Source organism: Mytilus trossulus, chromosome 13 (genome assembly GCF_036588685.1).
Source record: "Mytilus trossulus isolate FHL-02 chromosome 13, PNRI_Mtr1.1.1.hap1, whole genome shotgun sequence".
In the NCBI taxonomy this organism is placed as follows: Eukaryota; Metazoa; Mollusca; class Bivalvia; order Mytilida; family Mytilidae; genus Mytilus; species Mytilus trossulus.
Window position 1 is genome coordinate 22,558,073 of NC_086385.1, and position 17,371 is coordinate 22,575,443.

Genomic DNA, 17,371 nt, shown 5'->3' on the forward strand with positions numbered 1-17,371 from the left:
TACAAAATTTCACTCCTTTACTTCAAGTGTTCAAGTTTTATAATTATGAATGGCAGTTACACAAGTTAACATGAATTGCATGGATAAATAAATATCAGGGAGCATAACTTATCATTTGAATTGCATAAAGGGAAGTGTCCATATTATTCTTACCTTTCCTGCCATTTTCTTGGCTTGTGGGATTGAATCAAACTGTTTCTCTAGTTTATAGAGAGCTCTCCAGTAATTGCCAACCTCATTCTCAACATCATCAGGGTCAACTCCAACCATTGGACCATTATTCCACTCACTTAACAAAAACAAAATAACATTATTATTGTATCCTAAAATATGTAACATACACAAAAATCTTACATTTTTTCTTTGCCTGTCTTAAGTCGGGAGCCTTAAATTCAATAACTATCTGCTATAGATTTGTTTTTTAGTTTGTTGTTTTGAGCATTATTAAGATCATTGGTATATTCTTCAGCAATATTTTTAAATCTATTATCATGATTATTTAGTAGCCTTCCATAGCTAACTATCATATGTCTGGGTTTTCCCAACTTATTGAAGGCTGTACAATTACCTATTACAGTCTCTGGTAGATTGTTGTCTCATCAAGATTCATACCACATCTCCTTATATCAATATATGTTTTGAGGTACTTTAGATGGTAACTTACTTGTGTTTATTGTCTCATCAGCATTCATACCACATCTCCTTATTTCAACATATGTTTTGAGGTACTTTAGATGGTAACTTACTTGTGTTTATTCTGGAACTCTACAGTCATTTCATACAAACTGAGGTATGGTTTCAGTGTATTTAAGATCGTCTGTCTCTGGGGGTACTGTGTAGTATTCCAACCAAATGCTTCTTCTTCAAGGTTGAAGGCTTCAATCTAAATATTACAAATTAAATTTGAAAACAAAATACATAAGCTACAAAATTGTGACTCAAAATATGTAATTAGGAAAATTACCATAAAAAAATCATCAAGCATCCACAATATCAATGATGAAATTTATTTTTAAATAAATTGAGTCTGACTTAAAATATTTTTTTAGGCATTTATTGTAAATGCAAACTATACTTTGAATCTTAGTACAGTAGATCCTTCCTCCAGTAATGTAAATTTTGTCTAAGTGCATTTATTTCTAAGCTTATGACTGTTTCAATAATATAATGAGCTGTTAATAGTTTACCTTTTCTGCAGCAGCTTGAAGTTTGCCATCTAAGTTCTGGGATTTCTTCAAGTATTTATTGATCTCATTGAGATCACCATATGTAGAGAATTCGTCTGCCTGTTTCAGGTAACTGTCCAGTTCCTCCTGGAATCTCTCTCTTCTCACCTGATAAAGGTAAATGAAATATTAACTCAAAAGTTTTGGTTTGATACAGCTAAACATTTACATAGAAAATTAAAACATTGATTCTGATGACTAAACTGTCAAATATTTAAGAACAATGTAATAGGTCTTAAAAACTTCACAATAATATGATATTCCTGGGAGTTAAAAATTGATTAAATTTATAAAAGTTCACGTGTCAAAGATACCACATCACTCTTTAACTTTGTAATCCAAACTTTAAATAAAAAGAGGGCCTATAAAGGAAAACTATCTCTAATTCAAATATGTTTGAATGTGTTTATTATCTCAAACTAATCAATGACTCAATTGTTAATGTCTGTGTCATTTTGGTCTTTTGCAGATAGCTGTCTCATTGGCAATCATACCACATCTTCATTTTTATATCAACCAAATAAAAATAAGAATGGAATTGGGGAATATGTCAGAGACAAAAACCAAACCAGGAGCAGACAACAGCATATTGACCAATGTTAATTGAAATTATACAGAAAGTATAGATTCAGATAAATCTCCGATTAAAATAAAGGAACATAAAATTTGTGTTTTATATAATCTAAACATCCCCAGTCATATTTTTTGCATTGATAAAAATACCAAACTTTATTTTGATGTATTGCACTGAACTTAACAAGAAGAGCATTAAGGATAAGTTACATACCTTGAGAGAATCTTCATATTGATTTCTCTTCTCAGCAACTATCACTTTATGTTCATTAAACACAGCAGGCATTCTCTGGTGCCAGATAAACACACCAGCATTCAATTTCAGATCGGCAGACTGAAATGTGGTATGATCAAACAAGAATGTTAGACGGTCCTTTGACTCCACTAATTTCTTCTCTAGTTGGAAGATAATGTCTGATTCTACTTTTTCTATGTATTCTTTGAGTTCCATCAACTGCTCAGTGTTAGCTGGTGTTGTAAGGGCTTTTTGAGCTATCTCCTCATATTCTTTCTTCAATCTTAAAAAATATGAATAAAAAATTAAAATCATAATAATGTATAAAAAATAAATACTATAGTTAACAATATTCAAAACCATGAAAATTCAATATTGTTAGAACATGTTAAATAATTCTTTGGTTTTATCTTATATCTGATTAAAGAAGTGTTCGGACAGTATTTACTCAATGCTTGTCTCTGCTTTATTTTTTCAGGTTCTCTTTGGTCATATAGCTGTTCAACTGTTTAGGCAATTATAAATTCTTGGCTTCCAAATATTGGGCTTTTGAGCGTTCCTGATGAGGTAAATTTAGAATAGCGCTTCGGATGCATGAACGTTTTGAACATGACCTAGTTGTTCTCCTTACCTTTCATTAGCCTCTTTGTGGTCTGTTAGCATCTTAGACAGAAGTTTCTGACACAATGCTTCTGCTCTCTTTGTCAAGGTTCTGATCAACTCTTCACAGTTAACTTCAAACATACCCAGACGAACAATCTGTGTTATAAAATATCTTATTAAATAAAATGCTTAGCAAATACAAAAACAGAAGTTAATGGTTAAAGGTTATATGTACAAAACAATCACAAGGTCAACACTGAAGGTTAACATTTAAAAAGGAAATAATATTTCACACCTGTGAACTTTAGTAAAAAAAAATCAAAGAACTGCTAATTTAGTTTTAAGGAAATTTATGATGAGAAATGAAAAATCTCATTTCTGTAATTTACATTACACCTTTTGTCAAAACACTTTTTGGTAATTCATTTCAAAAAGTCCCTTGGGTTTTACTTTCTTTAAATTTATAACAAGATAAAAATGCCTATGAAATAACTGAGAGACTTAAGCTAGCACCAATCTTTAACATAAATGGCTGGCTGAGAAACAAAATTCAAACTGTTTTTTTTTATTTCATATTTCTGTTGTTAGCATTGAAATGTCTGGACTTGCATGCCATTATTTTAAGTTTGAGTAGTAAATGAACAATAATTTTATAGGACTTTTTAGAGGGTTAATAAAGTAATATTTTATACAACAATGTTAAATGTGATGAGAATAAAGTGCAGAAATAAAACAAGGGAAATAACCAACACCATTTTCTATTCAAACTACAACATAAAGAGAAATCTTCAAAATGAATCTACAGGGCGACATTTTATTCTTTTAAAATTTCATGTAATGCATAGAATACTTCATTGAAGCATAAATTGAAACAATCATACAATGTGTCAATCACAGCTCTGATCGAGAGTTTCCATCATATCAATGATGAATTAGTGATTACTATGATTAAAAGTTTCAATCAAATTTATGATAATAATGATAGCAATTATGATCACATAAATATCTGCTGTGATAAAATTTATACAAATATAAAATCAAACATTTAATCATTGTAATGCATCCTTCTAAAGGGTGTTGACTAATTGTTCTCCTTTTGCCTTTCATGGTAACTTTCAGCAAACAAAATTACAATAATCTGCAAAATTTAGTCTAAGAAAAAACTAAACCATAAATGCACATCTATATATAAATTCTGTTAATCCTTTGCATTTAAAACAATATTGGAAAACATATTTTCCTAATAATTACTAGTAACTGAAGAAATCACGAAGATTTGTGACAAAGTATTAGAAAATATGCTAAGCACTGTCTCAGATTTTTCAATTTTATATTTCAAACTGAAAATTTTTTATACAAGAATTGTTATAAAAAAATAAAAACTATAATGTATTAAATCATAACAAAGTTAATCTGAGAGAGGTCTTCTGCAATTTAAGAGAAAAGAAAATATATCTACAGAGACTTCTATTTTCAAACTCGTTGTGAATTTCATCACAGATTTTATACCTTTCTCATCCCTGTCTGTGTCATAATGATAAAAGAATGTGAAGGTTAACATCAAAATAAGTGTAAAAAAAATCTGAAATATATATGCTAACCATTCATACAATATAAAATCTACAGTTTGCTTCAACATACTTCCATAGGAGTGAGAGAATTCAAGATCTCTTGCATTTAACATTTAATTTAATGTAATACTTTTCCCCAATCAAATCTTTTATTTTGCTATTGTGTCTATTAAAAGGTAATATCCAAATAACAGAAACACCTGAAGTAAATTTCAACTTTTAAATTTTAATGAAACATCCTCACTGATAAGTATGTTGTACAATTATATTCTCATTCTATACTATGATATATATGCGTCCTTCTAGTTAATGTGAGCAAGCTATTAAACATGCAAATATATTTCATAAACCAAACTGTTTTTTAATCAAATTATTAGTTTAGTATCATCTGTAGAAAGGCAGTGCCAAATTTCTACTAAAATATAAACAAGATGTCTCATGTGAACTCTTAGTAACCTGTCAAATTGAACCTTCAGTAACCTGTCTATAGCCTGTGTAATGTGATTCCTCAGTAGCCATTCTTTGATGTCATGACCAACAATTAAAATTCTTCACCTTTCTAATCCGCATAAACTTAACATTTTTCATATTTTAATAATTATTAAGTTTCAAAAGGATTTTCTTTTTTCTGAAGTACCATTACACATATTTCTGTTTAACCTTGAAATTTTTATTTAATTGGCATGCAACAAAGTAGTGTTGATCATCTTCTACAATGACTATAGTACATTCACAACTGCACAATACAGGTGAGACAAAGCCTTTCCACAAAACACCTATAGTGATTTATACCAAATCCTCTATCTGGCAGATTTATAAAATCAAAATGTCAATTATATGCAGTTAATTAATATAAGATTATCACCCTTACATTCATACAAAACTCACTTATAGGGCAATGTTTTTGACATTTGTTTATAATTTATTGAGAAAAAAATTTGATCTAAAACCCTCATTTATGTATACTGAAACAAATGGTTTTGTTTTATTTCTCTACATGACTTAATCTGAACAATACATGTTAATGTTTTAATTTGACTTTTCTAAAGTGTAAAAATGTTAAGTGAAATATATATTCTGAAAGAAAAAAAAATCTTTTCTTAAAAGTTCCGATGAAGCAGATTATGTTATTTACCTTTTGTGAGTTATAGGCTATTTCTTGTGACAGATTTGTATATTTCATTACTTCCTTGGAGTAGTCCTCAAATGAGTGTTCTTCCTTCATAAACTGTTCAACATCTTGTTCAGCCTACAAGTAAATTACAATATTTTTAATAAATTTATTAAGATAAGGTCAACAATACAGTCTAAGATCCAACAAAACTGTTGTTCTCTTCAATCCAAGTAAATACTAAAAAAACTATGAAGCTTAATACACCAAGAGCTTCTCATACTCTCTAATTTGAAAAAAGAAAAGAAATAAGATAACAAACCATTAAATTGGTCATCCTTAGAATATCCCAGACTAAAAATGAATGACTTTTCATCAATATGATAATTGCCTGCTTGATTAATTGTGAACAAAGTGTCAGCTCAAAACGCCTTTATAATGATGAGTTAACAATATTAAATTTTAAGGCTGTGAAACAATGGCCAAAGAACTATAATTTTAAACAAGATTTAACTAACAAATCAACCAAATAATAAAAACCAACAACCTGAGAATAAAAATTATAGGCATAATCAAAAACCAAAGTCTACCTGTATCTTGCCTGTGTATGGCTGTGGGTAAAAAGGATAATATTTCATATATTACACAAAAACTAACTTTAAATATGATAATTTCATAGTGTAATTGTGGTTGCAATAATTTTAAGACATCATCCTTTGAGGGGGGTCTCATTGGGGGGTTCCGATCCCGGATCCCGCTTACTGTTTTGTTGGATTCCTGTATCCCGCTTACACTATGTACGTAAGCAATTCTCATTTTTTTGTCATTTCCCGGGTCCTGCAAGACCTCATTTCCCGTTTTCACGACACAATAATTTGACTTTCACATTTCACGCTTACAAAAAATCGGCAATCCCGTGTCACGCTTAGACCCCAGTGAGACTCAATTTGAGGGTAACAGCTTTCAATACTGTGAAAACAAAGAGACTTTTGAAATCTAATCAGTTTGTTATCTAACAAATTTACCCAAAAAATTAAAATGAAAAAATTTATGTATGTTGTTTCAAGCTAAATTAGAACAAAAAAGACTTTTTTCCAAATAATTTAAACAAATTTTGAGGATAAATTTCCAATAATAACAAAAAAAGAAAAATACATTTCTTACAGCAGCTTTAAACATTTTTTTTATAAATCTTTCAATGTGAAACTATCTGAAGGTCATGATGCATTTATACATGTGTTCTACATCTGTAAACTTAGCTACTTTGAACAGGTATTACACATTAAATATAAAAGGCTTCATACCTGCTTTGAAATGAGGAAGTTGTATTTATCATAAATTTTGCAGTGTTCAATTGGTCCAACACTTTCTTTCTTGATGACATCCCTGACTTTCTGTTTGTGGGACTCTAGGATTTCTGGTAGAACAACTGGTTGTAAATTGGTCTTTGTTTTGGAACTCTGTTAAAATATACAATATGCATAGTAATATATAATAAATTATTAATGGACAATTATTCACAATTTGATAATTCATAATGAATATCATATATGTTTTTTTCTAAAGAAATTTCCAGTTAAAATATATAACCCATGGGACATTCTTACAAAATATTATATACTGATATTCAAAATTATGTTGTTAGAAATCAATCAAAACTAAGTAAAAGTAAGAATTTGTCAAATTGTAATTTTTCAGTACTCCTTCACTTACGGGGTAGCTGAGAAATAAATCTGAAAGAGCTACCTACCCAGTCCAAGTACAGTTTTGTTTCAACCCTTGGTACTTGTTGAGATGCTTTGATCATTACATCATAAACATTTAGTATGACAACTTCAAAGTCTTTAAATGTTGGCTCAAAAACAATGTTTGTGTCCTCCAGAATCAGGTTAAGTTGGAACCCGGAATGTTCATATGCCCTTGTGGAGTACTAAAACAAAATAAATTACAGTATTAACAGAAACAGTTAACAAAAATCCATATAATAATTAAGTTAACAATACAGCAATGTGTCAGTTCTGTTGTTCCTTTTATTATTCAAACAATATCAATCTTCTTGGAGACAAGACAATCTAAAATTCAACAAAATTCAGTTTTCTCCTCAGGTCAATCATTGTGCTTTTTTCTCAAGGTTGCAACCGATATTATTTTGCAAGATATCTTTTTATGACGACATAAAAAGTATGAATCATGTATGACAATCTAACATATATTAGTCAATTTTGTCAAAAATTGAAGAACCTTTAAGGTGGTCCCAAAAACCTTGAATACTATTTATTTGGCTTATTTAATTTTTATAAGATTTTGACAATAAATTTACTTTGCCCCTTTGACAGGTACCATATACAAATTTTCCTAATTGAGAAGTTTTTAATTTTTCCTTTAAAATAGAATGAAATTAAAAAGCTGATTTTAACAGAGTTATCTCCCTGTATTGTTATGTACCATATGAAGTACAACATTACTTTTGTTCTGATATTTCTAACATTTCAGTGGAAGTATAATAGTGATTGCAACCAGGAGATTTTTCTTTCATCAAGTTTTTATAAAGTTTTTATAAAGTTTTCTAGCTTTGAAGACCTACACATATATCTTCAACAGATCAATTTAAATCTAATAATAAAATTTTGCATTGATGAAACTGAAATTGCTTTTCCTATAACTCACGATAGGTTGGTCAATAAGATCTGTAAAATCATCAAGTGAGTTCAGCGACAACTGCTGAAGATTTTCAGTCATCAATGTAGCTGCACTGTTAAAGAAGGATTCCAGTTTTTCTGGATCCGCATTACTTGGAACCTGTTTACGCTTGTTTCCCTCATAAAACATTCTCTGTACTTCTGGGCACCATCTGAAAAGGTATGATAAGAAGTTTTAATTAAATGACTATTTCCATAAATAAATCTTAAAGGATATTATAAAGACAAATTGTTATGGTTTTAGTAAAATAAAATTTATAAAAAGATTGGTAGTACCAAATGCAAAGTGTGAAAACCAGTCAACCTTCAATCTGGGTTATGATGATGGTTTGGCTGTCAAAAAAAATGAATAATATAGAAATAAGTAGCTGTTGTATGATTGCAATGGACACAATTATGGAACATAAGACCAAAGGAAAATAATGTAAACAACTTAAGTTCAACCTTCAACAATGAGCAAAATCTCTACTATATAGATGGCCCTGGATACAAAAATGTAAAATAATTCAATAGAGAAAACTTGAGGCCTGATTTAAATGTAAACACTTAAAAGTAAAACAAGAGGTTCTGCACGCTTACATTATATAATTTGATATGCTGCCCCTACATGAAAGAAAGTCAGTCTATAATTTGTCAAAGGAAACCTTGAAAATAATAATAAAAAAAATAAAAAAATAGTAGGTGCACAATGGCATTATATATGGTTAAGTTTCTGGTAAAGTTTCAAAACATTCTACCCAGGGGATTCAGAGGTAACAAAGATATCATGAAAAGTTTCATTGTAAAAGTTAATCAAGCATACTTTATAAGTACATGTAATATCCTATTATCAATTAATAATTCTTTAATTTTTTTAATAGCAAAATTGGAGGGAATTTCCCTAGATTGCACAATTAGTCATTAAATTATATAAAAAAATATAATTTTATAACATCAACAGAGTTTTTAAACTTCTTTAAAATTCTTCAGTTAATCTTATTAAATCTTCAGACTTATTGATTATATGCCAATTTTCAATTGATCAGGATTTAAAACAGTATGTTGCCAGCTGATTTGCACACATGCCAACTTATTTGTTTGGTTTACACAACATATATCATAATAAAATGCACATGTTCTAATTCTTTTTCGCAAAATTCAAATCAATTTAAAGCACAAAGAATAATATTTTCATTTCCTTACAGATAGTATATTTACATTTAAGTTCAACTGAAAATTACAACAAATAATTACAGAAGTGAGAACCCACTGAAAAAATTGAAACAACTTATTTTAACATCTTATATGGATAGTCATTGACTGAGGACTACCAAAAATTATCTAAGGGCCATTGAATGCACTTCCATGTTTATTTTTATTGGCAGTTTGGTCAGAAAAACATAATATATCAGTATTAAGTATAAATTTTGTGAATGATTGGGCGCATGATAGTGCCTTCAAAGTCTTGTGTATTTTTCTCTTTTGGTCATACATGATAGGAAAACACTCGTCTTTTCTATTTATCTAAACATTACATCTTTACACATAGTTTATCAAATACTCTTTCAATGTTTAAATTTGGAAAAAAGGGTTAAGGTTTACAGTCTAGAACCACATTAGACAATAATTCAATGAAACACTAGGAACTAATAGAAGTCCTTTTGTTGTTTTTCTCCTTATACTACTTACACTTTCTTTGAAGGAAACAGTTAACAACACACTGTAAACAACACACTAAATGACTTTTCGACCCAACACCATCGAAAAAAGGCCAACCATTTTCAATTAAATAACTTGTATTTAGTGAAAAACCCAATGTAAAACTTGTGTTCACAAAAATTGTTAATGGTTTTACTCCTTTCCATTTCGCCTGCACTTCAATTCTAAAATCAGTTGGTATAAATAGGCATGATAAATCAAAGTATTTTTAAACATAAGTGATATATTCAGGCAATCTAAAAAAAACCTGTAATTGCACTTAAATGTGAATATTGTAACATAACTTACTTTTTGAGAAGTTTTTCCTTTGCAGCATCGACATGTGCCATACACATCTTCTGGAAAGTTGTCAAGTCCATAGATTCTACTTTATCATTAAACTCCTCTGTATTGATGAACCTCAGTTTTCTGTGGATGGAAATAAGTTCAAGGTTGATCTTTTAATACAAATGTCTTATTTTATGCACTTACCTATTCTATAAATTTGAGATTTCACTGTTTTGCTACAAGCTGATGATTACAGAAGGACTAGGATATATGTTAATGAACTATGCAAATCAACAACAACAAAAAATCAGAAAATTACCTTACTTTGACTATCTGATTTTATGAGATTAAAAAATGGTATTGATGAAATGTTTTTAATGTTGGAAGTAATGAAGGGGTCAAGTAGCAATTGGCACCATAGATTTTGTCAAGGGGTCACAACCTTTTCATAAGAAACCCAGCTGTATACTAGAATAAGGTTCATTATCTTATTCATTATAAACACAGAACAACTGGGTTTTTGATACAATTTTGCATGAGGCTAACTTGAGACTAAATGTTAATCAGTCAAATTCTATATCCATTTTTAAATTTCAATATTACACTGTAAAACAAACCAAATCTACAAATTACAAAGACTTTTTCAAATGTAGATAAAATTTTAACAGCTACCAAAACATTATACAATCAAGTGATTTTTTCGAGCATTTCCCTAAATAACCTCTGTATAATGGATTTTTTGTTTAACAAATGAATTTGTTTCAGAGGGAAAAAAATATGTCCTGCAAACGATTTTGTCTACAGCTCTATATGTGTACTCACCCAAAGGAAACATGCCAGAAGTCAAGAACTTGTAACATGCATGGAGTAGTAATATGAAGTTTCTGTGACATCAGATCTAAACCTGATATAAATGACTTGTGCCATGGTTTAGGTACAACATCCATCTCCTCTCTGTGAGGTGGAAGTCTTTCTTTTTTGTCATCATCTTTTTCTCTTGGGTCTTTCAATACAAAATCAACTAAAAAAATAAAAGGTACTAATTCTAGTGATGGTGGTAGCTACGACTATTCAATGTGTTACATATTCACACCAATCAGCAGTCAACTTTCCCCCCATGTATAAATTGAGAAATTTTAGTAAGTTTTGCATTAGCAACAAATAAAGACTTTAGCCATTATGGTTCCTACTATATACATCAATGTCAGTGTTGAATTCTAGAAAACTTTTTTAAAGAATATCCTAAGTTCAAATTTGGGATATTTTGAGATTACAAAAAACACTTTTTAATTTGATTTCTTTGAAGTTACTAATACTAACCAATAGCTTTTTTGACACTTAATAAATAGTCCTCTCTCATTTCATCTGACAAATTCTCTATCGTTTCAAAGTGGTCTTTCTGCAAAAATAAAACAGCATCAATTAGATCAGTTTAATTGTGTTTCTTTTAAAAACTTTTTAACTCAAACATTTGCAAATTATGTTCAGTTTTAACCTTATTATATTTGGGAAACAATTTTCATCTTTTTTATTGATAAACATTTTGTTTAATGTTGAATAGAATGACAAGTGTTAGAAATTGTTTATTTTCAAAATTTTGACTTCATAATTGCGTATAATGAAGCATACCTTTAGATCATATGACACAAGGTCAAGGACATTCTCAAGCCATGAATCTTCCATTGGAGCCACATGTTCTGTGTCAATTCCATTGTGAATATAGTAATAATATCTCTAAAAAAAAGAGCAAAAATTGATTATAAGTTCTGTGTCATATCAAATTTGTTGAATACAGTAATTATTGATCAAAGAAACACAATTGTTTACAAGTTCTTTGAGTTTACATATGTATCAATATTGCCAAAATGAAAGATCAGTAGAATTTTCATAATTTATGAGTTGTCATAGTGTCTGGTAATAAATATAATCTTTAGTTTTCATACATGTCAAAGCCAAAATAAATATACTTTTTTCCAAGGTTTTGAAGTTGGGTTTTTTATCCAACAGTATTATATTAAATGAAAAGGTCATCAGAAATCATGAAAACAATATAAAATTTTAATTCATTGACCTGAAATAGATGGCCATCTTGGCAGCCTATATTTTGCAGTTAAACATTAAAATTAATTTTAACTTGAGACTTACCAGAATATCTTTTTCTGCTGATGTTGGTGACCCTGTCCTTGACAGTGGAGGTAACTCACCACCGTTAATAGATACTGTACTGCTGTGAGGAACTCCACCTTCCTCTTGCCTAAAAAAGTACCAAGAGTTAGCATCGGTATTATATGAACAAATTTTAAAGGAGAAATGAAATATATGATCACATACACCAAACGTATATCTTCACATGAAAAATAGGTCTGATAAAATTGAATTTTCTTAAATATTTTTCTTGCAAGAGAATAGTCATAAATAGGACATTTTAATACAATCTCATAGGAGCATGTCTATGAAACTTTAAACATATTTTTATAGAAACTAATTATTGTTATGATGTTGCTTAGTTAAAAGCTTAATATAAAGTATCTTTTTGCAATAAATGTAAATTTAAAAAAAAGTTATCAGCAACAGTTTAGTTGAATTTTTAAGGATATTCATTTCCTTAGAACTTTACAGATAAACTTGGTACATGTTTTTAGAATAATATTAGTTTCAATTTCATTCATTAACTTACATGATAATATCAACCAAAGCCTTTCTGAAATTTTCTCTGTCTTTTTTGGGTTGTTGAAATTGTGTAACATCCCCATTTGCAGCACCATTTTGTTTTTCAATAGGTTTCAATTTGGTTGGCTTCCGTCTCTTAGCATCTCCTTTACAAAAAAGAAACATGATTAGTATCAATGTTATAATTGAAACTAAAATAAATCAACTATGTTTAACCAGTATACATGTTGGTCTGATGGTTCTCTACATTGTAGCAGTATCATAGAAAATATGTTTTTCCCAGTGACTTTTTAATTAACTATTTTCTACATAAGAAAATGCCTGTACCAAGTCAGGAATATGACTGTTGTTATCCATTCGTTTGATGTTTTTTATGTTTTGGTTTTGCCGTTTGATTGGACACTTTCAGTTTTGAATTTTTATCAGTATTTTTGTGATTTTACTTTTTTTAATATTCATGATATTTACTTAGTTTGATTATAGCTTTTGGAATTCAACTAACTTATATTATGTTTTGTAAAAATAAAATCAATGGTTATATATTTAAAGACAAAGTTATCAAATGAACTGACATGAAGAATTTTCGGATTTACAATGTCATGAATGTAGGCTATGAGGCTTTTGTTTTAAATTGAAGACTTTTTTCAGTGGTGGATGAAGCATAGCGAACCATTGGCATTGATCTTCAGCAAGAGAACCTGACAATTCTAGTCAATGAGATTTTGAGTGGAAATGTAAAAGTCATATTCTTTTATGTACTTACTTGCTGTGAGTTCTCCAACTAAATCAATTCCATTTGTTTCTTCTTCAACAATTTTACCAGATAGTTCAAAAGTTGGTTGATTTTGTTGCCATGCTGGTTTTGATCTTTTGGATGGTAATACTGGGAGAAATCTAATGGGATCGTCTGTCCCTTTACCCTTACTCCCTCGGCCACTACGACCAGGAGTCAACTAAAAAATAGAGAAATAAAACAACAATGGAAACCCAAATGTTCTTTAAAAGTTTTACATAAGTGAGGTAAATCTTCCAAAAAGTAAGTAAATGATATCATGAATAAACAGATACGTTTGTAATATAATGATGGATCAAATTTATTTTAGACATAAAGTTTAAGTGAATTTAATTTGTATTGAAGTACACGTGCATTAATTGAAGATATATATCTACAACTTGAACTATATCCAAATCAATCTGTGTTAAAAACAAGGTGCAGATTTTATACTTTTTGATGTGACATTTTTAGAATGAACTCATGTCTAACAAGGTATTCTTTCTCCCACTAGGTAAAAAGAACCCCAGAAATTGTTTTGACACTGTAATTCCTGAAGTCTGTATGTCATTACACCCTTATTGTTTGTTTGAAATTAAAGAATTCTTTTTTTTATGTATTATTTTTTAGCTTATTATGAAAAACTGATTGTAATTGTCTTTAGAGGGACCTGTCACCATTGTACCTAATAATTACATGTGTAAAGTAAGGACTCTTCATAACAAAAGCACAGTCAAAGGTTTAAACTTTATCTACTGGAGGGTTCTTATAATTTGCGTCAGTCAAATTTTTACAATAGACAATAGACATTCTAATGCAATTTGGATGTAACAAATGTTTTCATTGACTAAAAGTTGCCGTCAAATCCGCAGTTGACCAGGCGTAACCAAGGAGGGACTCGCCATTTTGAATTGATGAATCAACAAATGTTCGATTACTACTATATACTCGAAAATAATACAACACCTACCTCGAATTCATCGTTTTAATGTAATTTTATCCGAATTTGAAGCGTACAGGTAACGTTATAACCTCTAGTTTGTTAGTTTTCATTTGTGTGACGTCACGTTTAGCCATGACGTCTTTGTGCCAAAATCATTCATGAAGTTTCACGGATTTTTTTTATTTGACAAATTTAGACATTGTTTCAAGTTTTATCGTATTTTTTCTTTATGTAATGCATTAGAATCGGAATAACAGTACTGTAGTTCAAGAGTTGCCACCGTCAATTTTGATTTGATGGTCGCAAATCTCTGTTTTATAGTCTCCACTACGCGTCGCCAGTAAAACTGCATTTGCGACCGTCAAATCTACAATTGACGGTAGCAACTCTTCAACTACAGTACTGTTATTCCTTAAATAGACAATATTTAATTTTATTTACAGTAATTTTTGTAATTTCCAGTAATGGCCAACAAATAGTGATAAGGTGTACGTAGGAGGGTTACATACCCTTCAAGTTCATGACGAAAAACATTTAGCAATTGATTTTGCGAAATAATGTTAATGATAATTTTTTGTGCATGATGATAAAATGTACATTAACTTTCTGACGATTACGAAACTAATTCTGACGAGTCATGCAAAAAAATCCTAATTCTGTCACATAACAAATAGAAAATTGGACGAATCACAATAAAAACTGTTAATAATTTTATGATAATGGTAGCCGAAAGCCTAATGGTAAAGGGCATATTCCTACCCTCATACTGGGCAGGCTTGTTGACATGTTGTTGCTTGGTCCCTAGCTGTAACTGTCAGTGTTACCATCAGAAGTTGCATGAATCCTATCTAGAAGTGGCCTGATATATTTTTAAAAGTTAATTTTAAATCAGTGCTATCTAATTATCTAATCAGGAGTCTTACACAATACTGCGTTTAACTTCTGAAGTTGGAACGTTGTCAAAATAAACCCTGCAGTGACCAGCAACTTATATAAATCCGATCTGACTCCCCTTTATAAAGCTTGCTTTCAATGTAAATTACTAATAAAATTACCTCCTGAATGTCTGCCATTCCAAGTTTCTATGTCATGGGTATATCTCAACAGTTATTGCACTGGATCAAGAGAAAATAAAAAATGTTTTGATTTTATCCAATTGAGCAGTGCGTGACAAGATGGCGGTTATGCTTTAACGTTGCTAGGTAATATGGATTTAAATTTTTTTTATTGTGAAATAGTTCATAGTGTGAAAACAATTTTTCTTGTTTATTTTTAAAAAGAAAACACAATTATATTCTTTTTTTATTGTTTGAACGTTTGATAGTTTAATCGCCGAAGCGAGATTTTTATAAATGGGGTACCAGATGGGATATAACATTTTTTAGCGGGAATTTTAAATCTTCAGTTTTCAATGCTTTCTATATATAATAAAGTGAACACAGTACTAGAGATCACAAATTCAAGTTAATTAAGACCGATATAAGAATAATCTGAGAGATGTTAGAAAAAGTTGTAATTTCTCAAGATTTTGTTTATACACAAATTCAAGTTAATCATAAGACCGATATAAGAATAATCTGAGAGATGTTAGAAAAAGTTGTAATTTCTAAAAGGTTTTGTTTATAAAGTCACGTAGGGCCTACTGATGTCTTCAAAGGCTTAGCCAGCCGCTCTAAAGTATCTTCGGAGACACCGAGATATATATATTTTATATATATATATATGTCTCTTCTCAATGTTAAAAACACCTTGAATTATGACATGAGACATAAGTTAGTATAATAGTCACAGTTATTATAACCACACTGACAGTTACAGTATAACCTGAGTCCTCAGTGTCGGTAGAGACATATAATACAATTATATGTCTCTGGTGTCGGCAAGGATTTGTATAGTAAAATTTGTATACAAATCCTTGATGTCGGTTAAATGTTCGTTAGAGCCTATGTTGTTTCTGTTTGTATACCTTGCAGAGTCGCCTCTAAATAAAGCTTAAATAGATAAATGTATTTATATTATAATATACTATGAGTAAGGATGAGAAAAAAAATTCAATCCACATTTTCCCGCTAAATTGTAGTATGAAATCATTAAAAAAAATTGATTGCTAACGTCGAAAACACAAAAAAAAATCTGACACGGACAAAAAACAATATCCCCCGTTGAAGTTTAATGGTTACTCCCTTATTGAATTTGTTAATTATTTTGTGTGTTGTGCTTTGTACATACAAAGTGACATTCAACATGTTCAAACTGGCGACGCGTAGTGGAGACAATAAAACAAAATGAAAAAAGAACCCCGAAAAAAAAGAAGACACAATAGAAAAAGAACAGCCATTTACACCGTGAATGATCCCAGGAGAAACGGAGGGGTATTTTTTTTTAAGAAGATCCTACCCTACACGTGTTAACTTTAAAACCGAATAAGTAATCAAATATTTATGTACCAGTGAAAATTTAAAGAGGTTTCCCTAAATTCGGTACAAACTATATGTCTGTTCCAAGTCAGGAATGTGTCATTTGTTTTCGGTGGTTCCGTTTGGTAATTTATATACAGTAGATTATTTAGTATTGTATTTTTTTTTTATGAACTTCCCCATTTTGAATTACCTTGGGTTTGGTATTTTTTTTTAAAAACATTCGTTATCAACTTCTTTTACTCATATATACTGCATTGTCTCAACATTTTCCCTTCTTACTATTTCTTTTGAAGTTTAATTTGTGTGCTTGTTCCAGAGATCGAGAGACTTTAAGTCTCGTTACTTTTACGAATACAAGTAGTCTTTTCTCTTACTCAAATATGCCGACTATTGAGGTGAACATGCGGTAAAGCTACTACGATAACACAGAGGCCGTTGAAATGCTAAGGTTATTAATACCACCGCAAAAGAAATAATCCTAAAACATTACAAAAATTATTAATATGTTAACATAAAATCCATTATGAGCTTTCCATTTTTGTGAAGCAACATTCTAGCAGCGCCTGCATACAGAGTATATATC

General features: G+C 30.0%; 1 protein-coding gene across 4 annotated transcripts in view; it reads right to left on the reverse strand.

Moving 5' to 3' along the window:
* Window positions 1-15,549, reverse strand: part of LOC134694790 (dynein axonemal heavy chain 7-like) — a 64,141-nt gene extending 48,592 nt beyond the window's left edge. For 2 of the 4 annotated variants that reach the window (XM_063555846.1, XM_063555844.1), the window contains exons 1-19: window positions 15,424-15,549; window positions 13,417-13,606; window positions 12,661-12,799; window positions 12,129-12,237; window positions 11,613-11,717; window positions 11,304-11,382; window positions 10,806-11,004; window positions 10,005-10,124; window positions 7,987-8,170; window positions 7,070-7,249; window positions 6,624-6,779; window positions 5,910-5,930; window positions 5,344-5,457; window positions 4,147-4,161; window positions 2,666-2,793; window positions 2,014-2,317; window positions 1,188-1,334; window positions 747-883; window positions 154-289 (exon numbers count right to left, since the gene is read on the reverse strand). In XM_063555846.1, coding sequence (XP_063411916.1) covers window positions 154-289; window positions 747-883; window positions 1,188-1,334; window positions 2,014-2,317; window positions 2,666-2,793; window positions 4,147-4,161; window positions 5,344-5,457; window positions 5,910-5,930; window positions 6,624-6,779; window positions 7,070-7,249; window positions 7,987-8,170; window positions 10,005-10,124; window positions 10,806-11,004; window positions 11,304-11,382; window positions 11,613-11,717; window positions 12,129-12,237; window positions 12,661-12,799; window positions 13,417-13,606; window positions 15,424-15,441 — 2,481 coding nt within the window. In that variant the 5' untranslated portion in view covers window positions 15,442-15,549. The remainder of the gene's footprint in view (window positions 1-153; window positions 290-746; window positions 884-1,187; window positions 1,335-2,013; window positions 2,318-2,665; window positions 2,794-4,146; window positions 4,162-5,343; window positions 5,458-5,909; window positions 5,931-6,623; window positions 6,780-7,069; window positions 7,250-7,986; window positions 8,171-10,004; window positions 10,125-10,805; window positions 11,005-11,303; window positions 11,383-11,612; window positions 11,718-12,128; window positions 12,238-12,660; window positions 12,800-13,416; window positions 13,607-15,423) is intronic. The other 2 variants (XM_063555847.1, XM_063555845.1) reach the window with 1 other exon arrangement.
* Window positions 15,550-17,371: the final 1,822 nt, after the last annotated feature.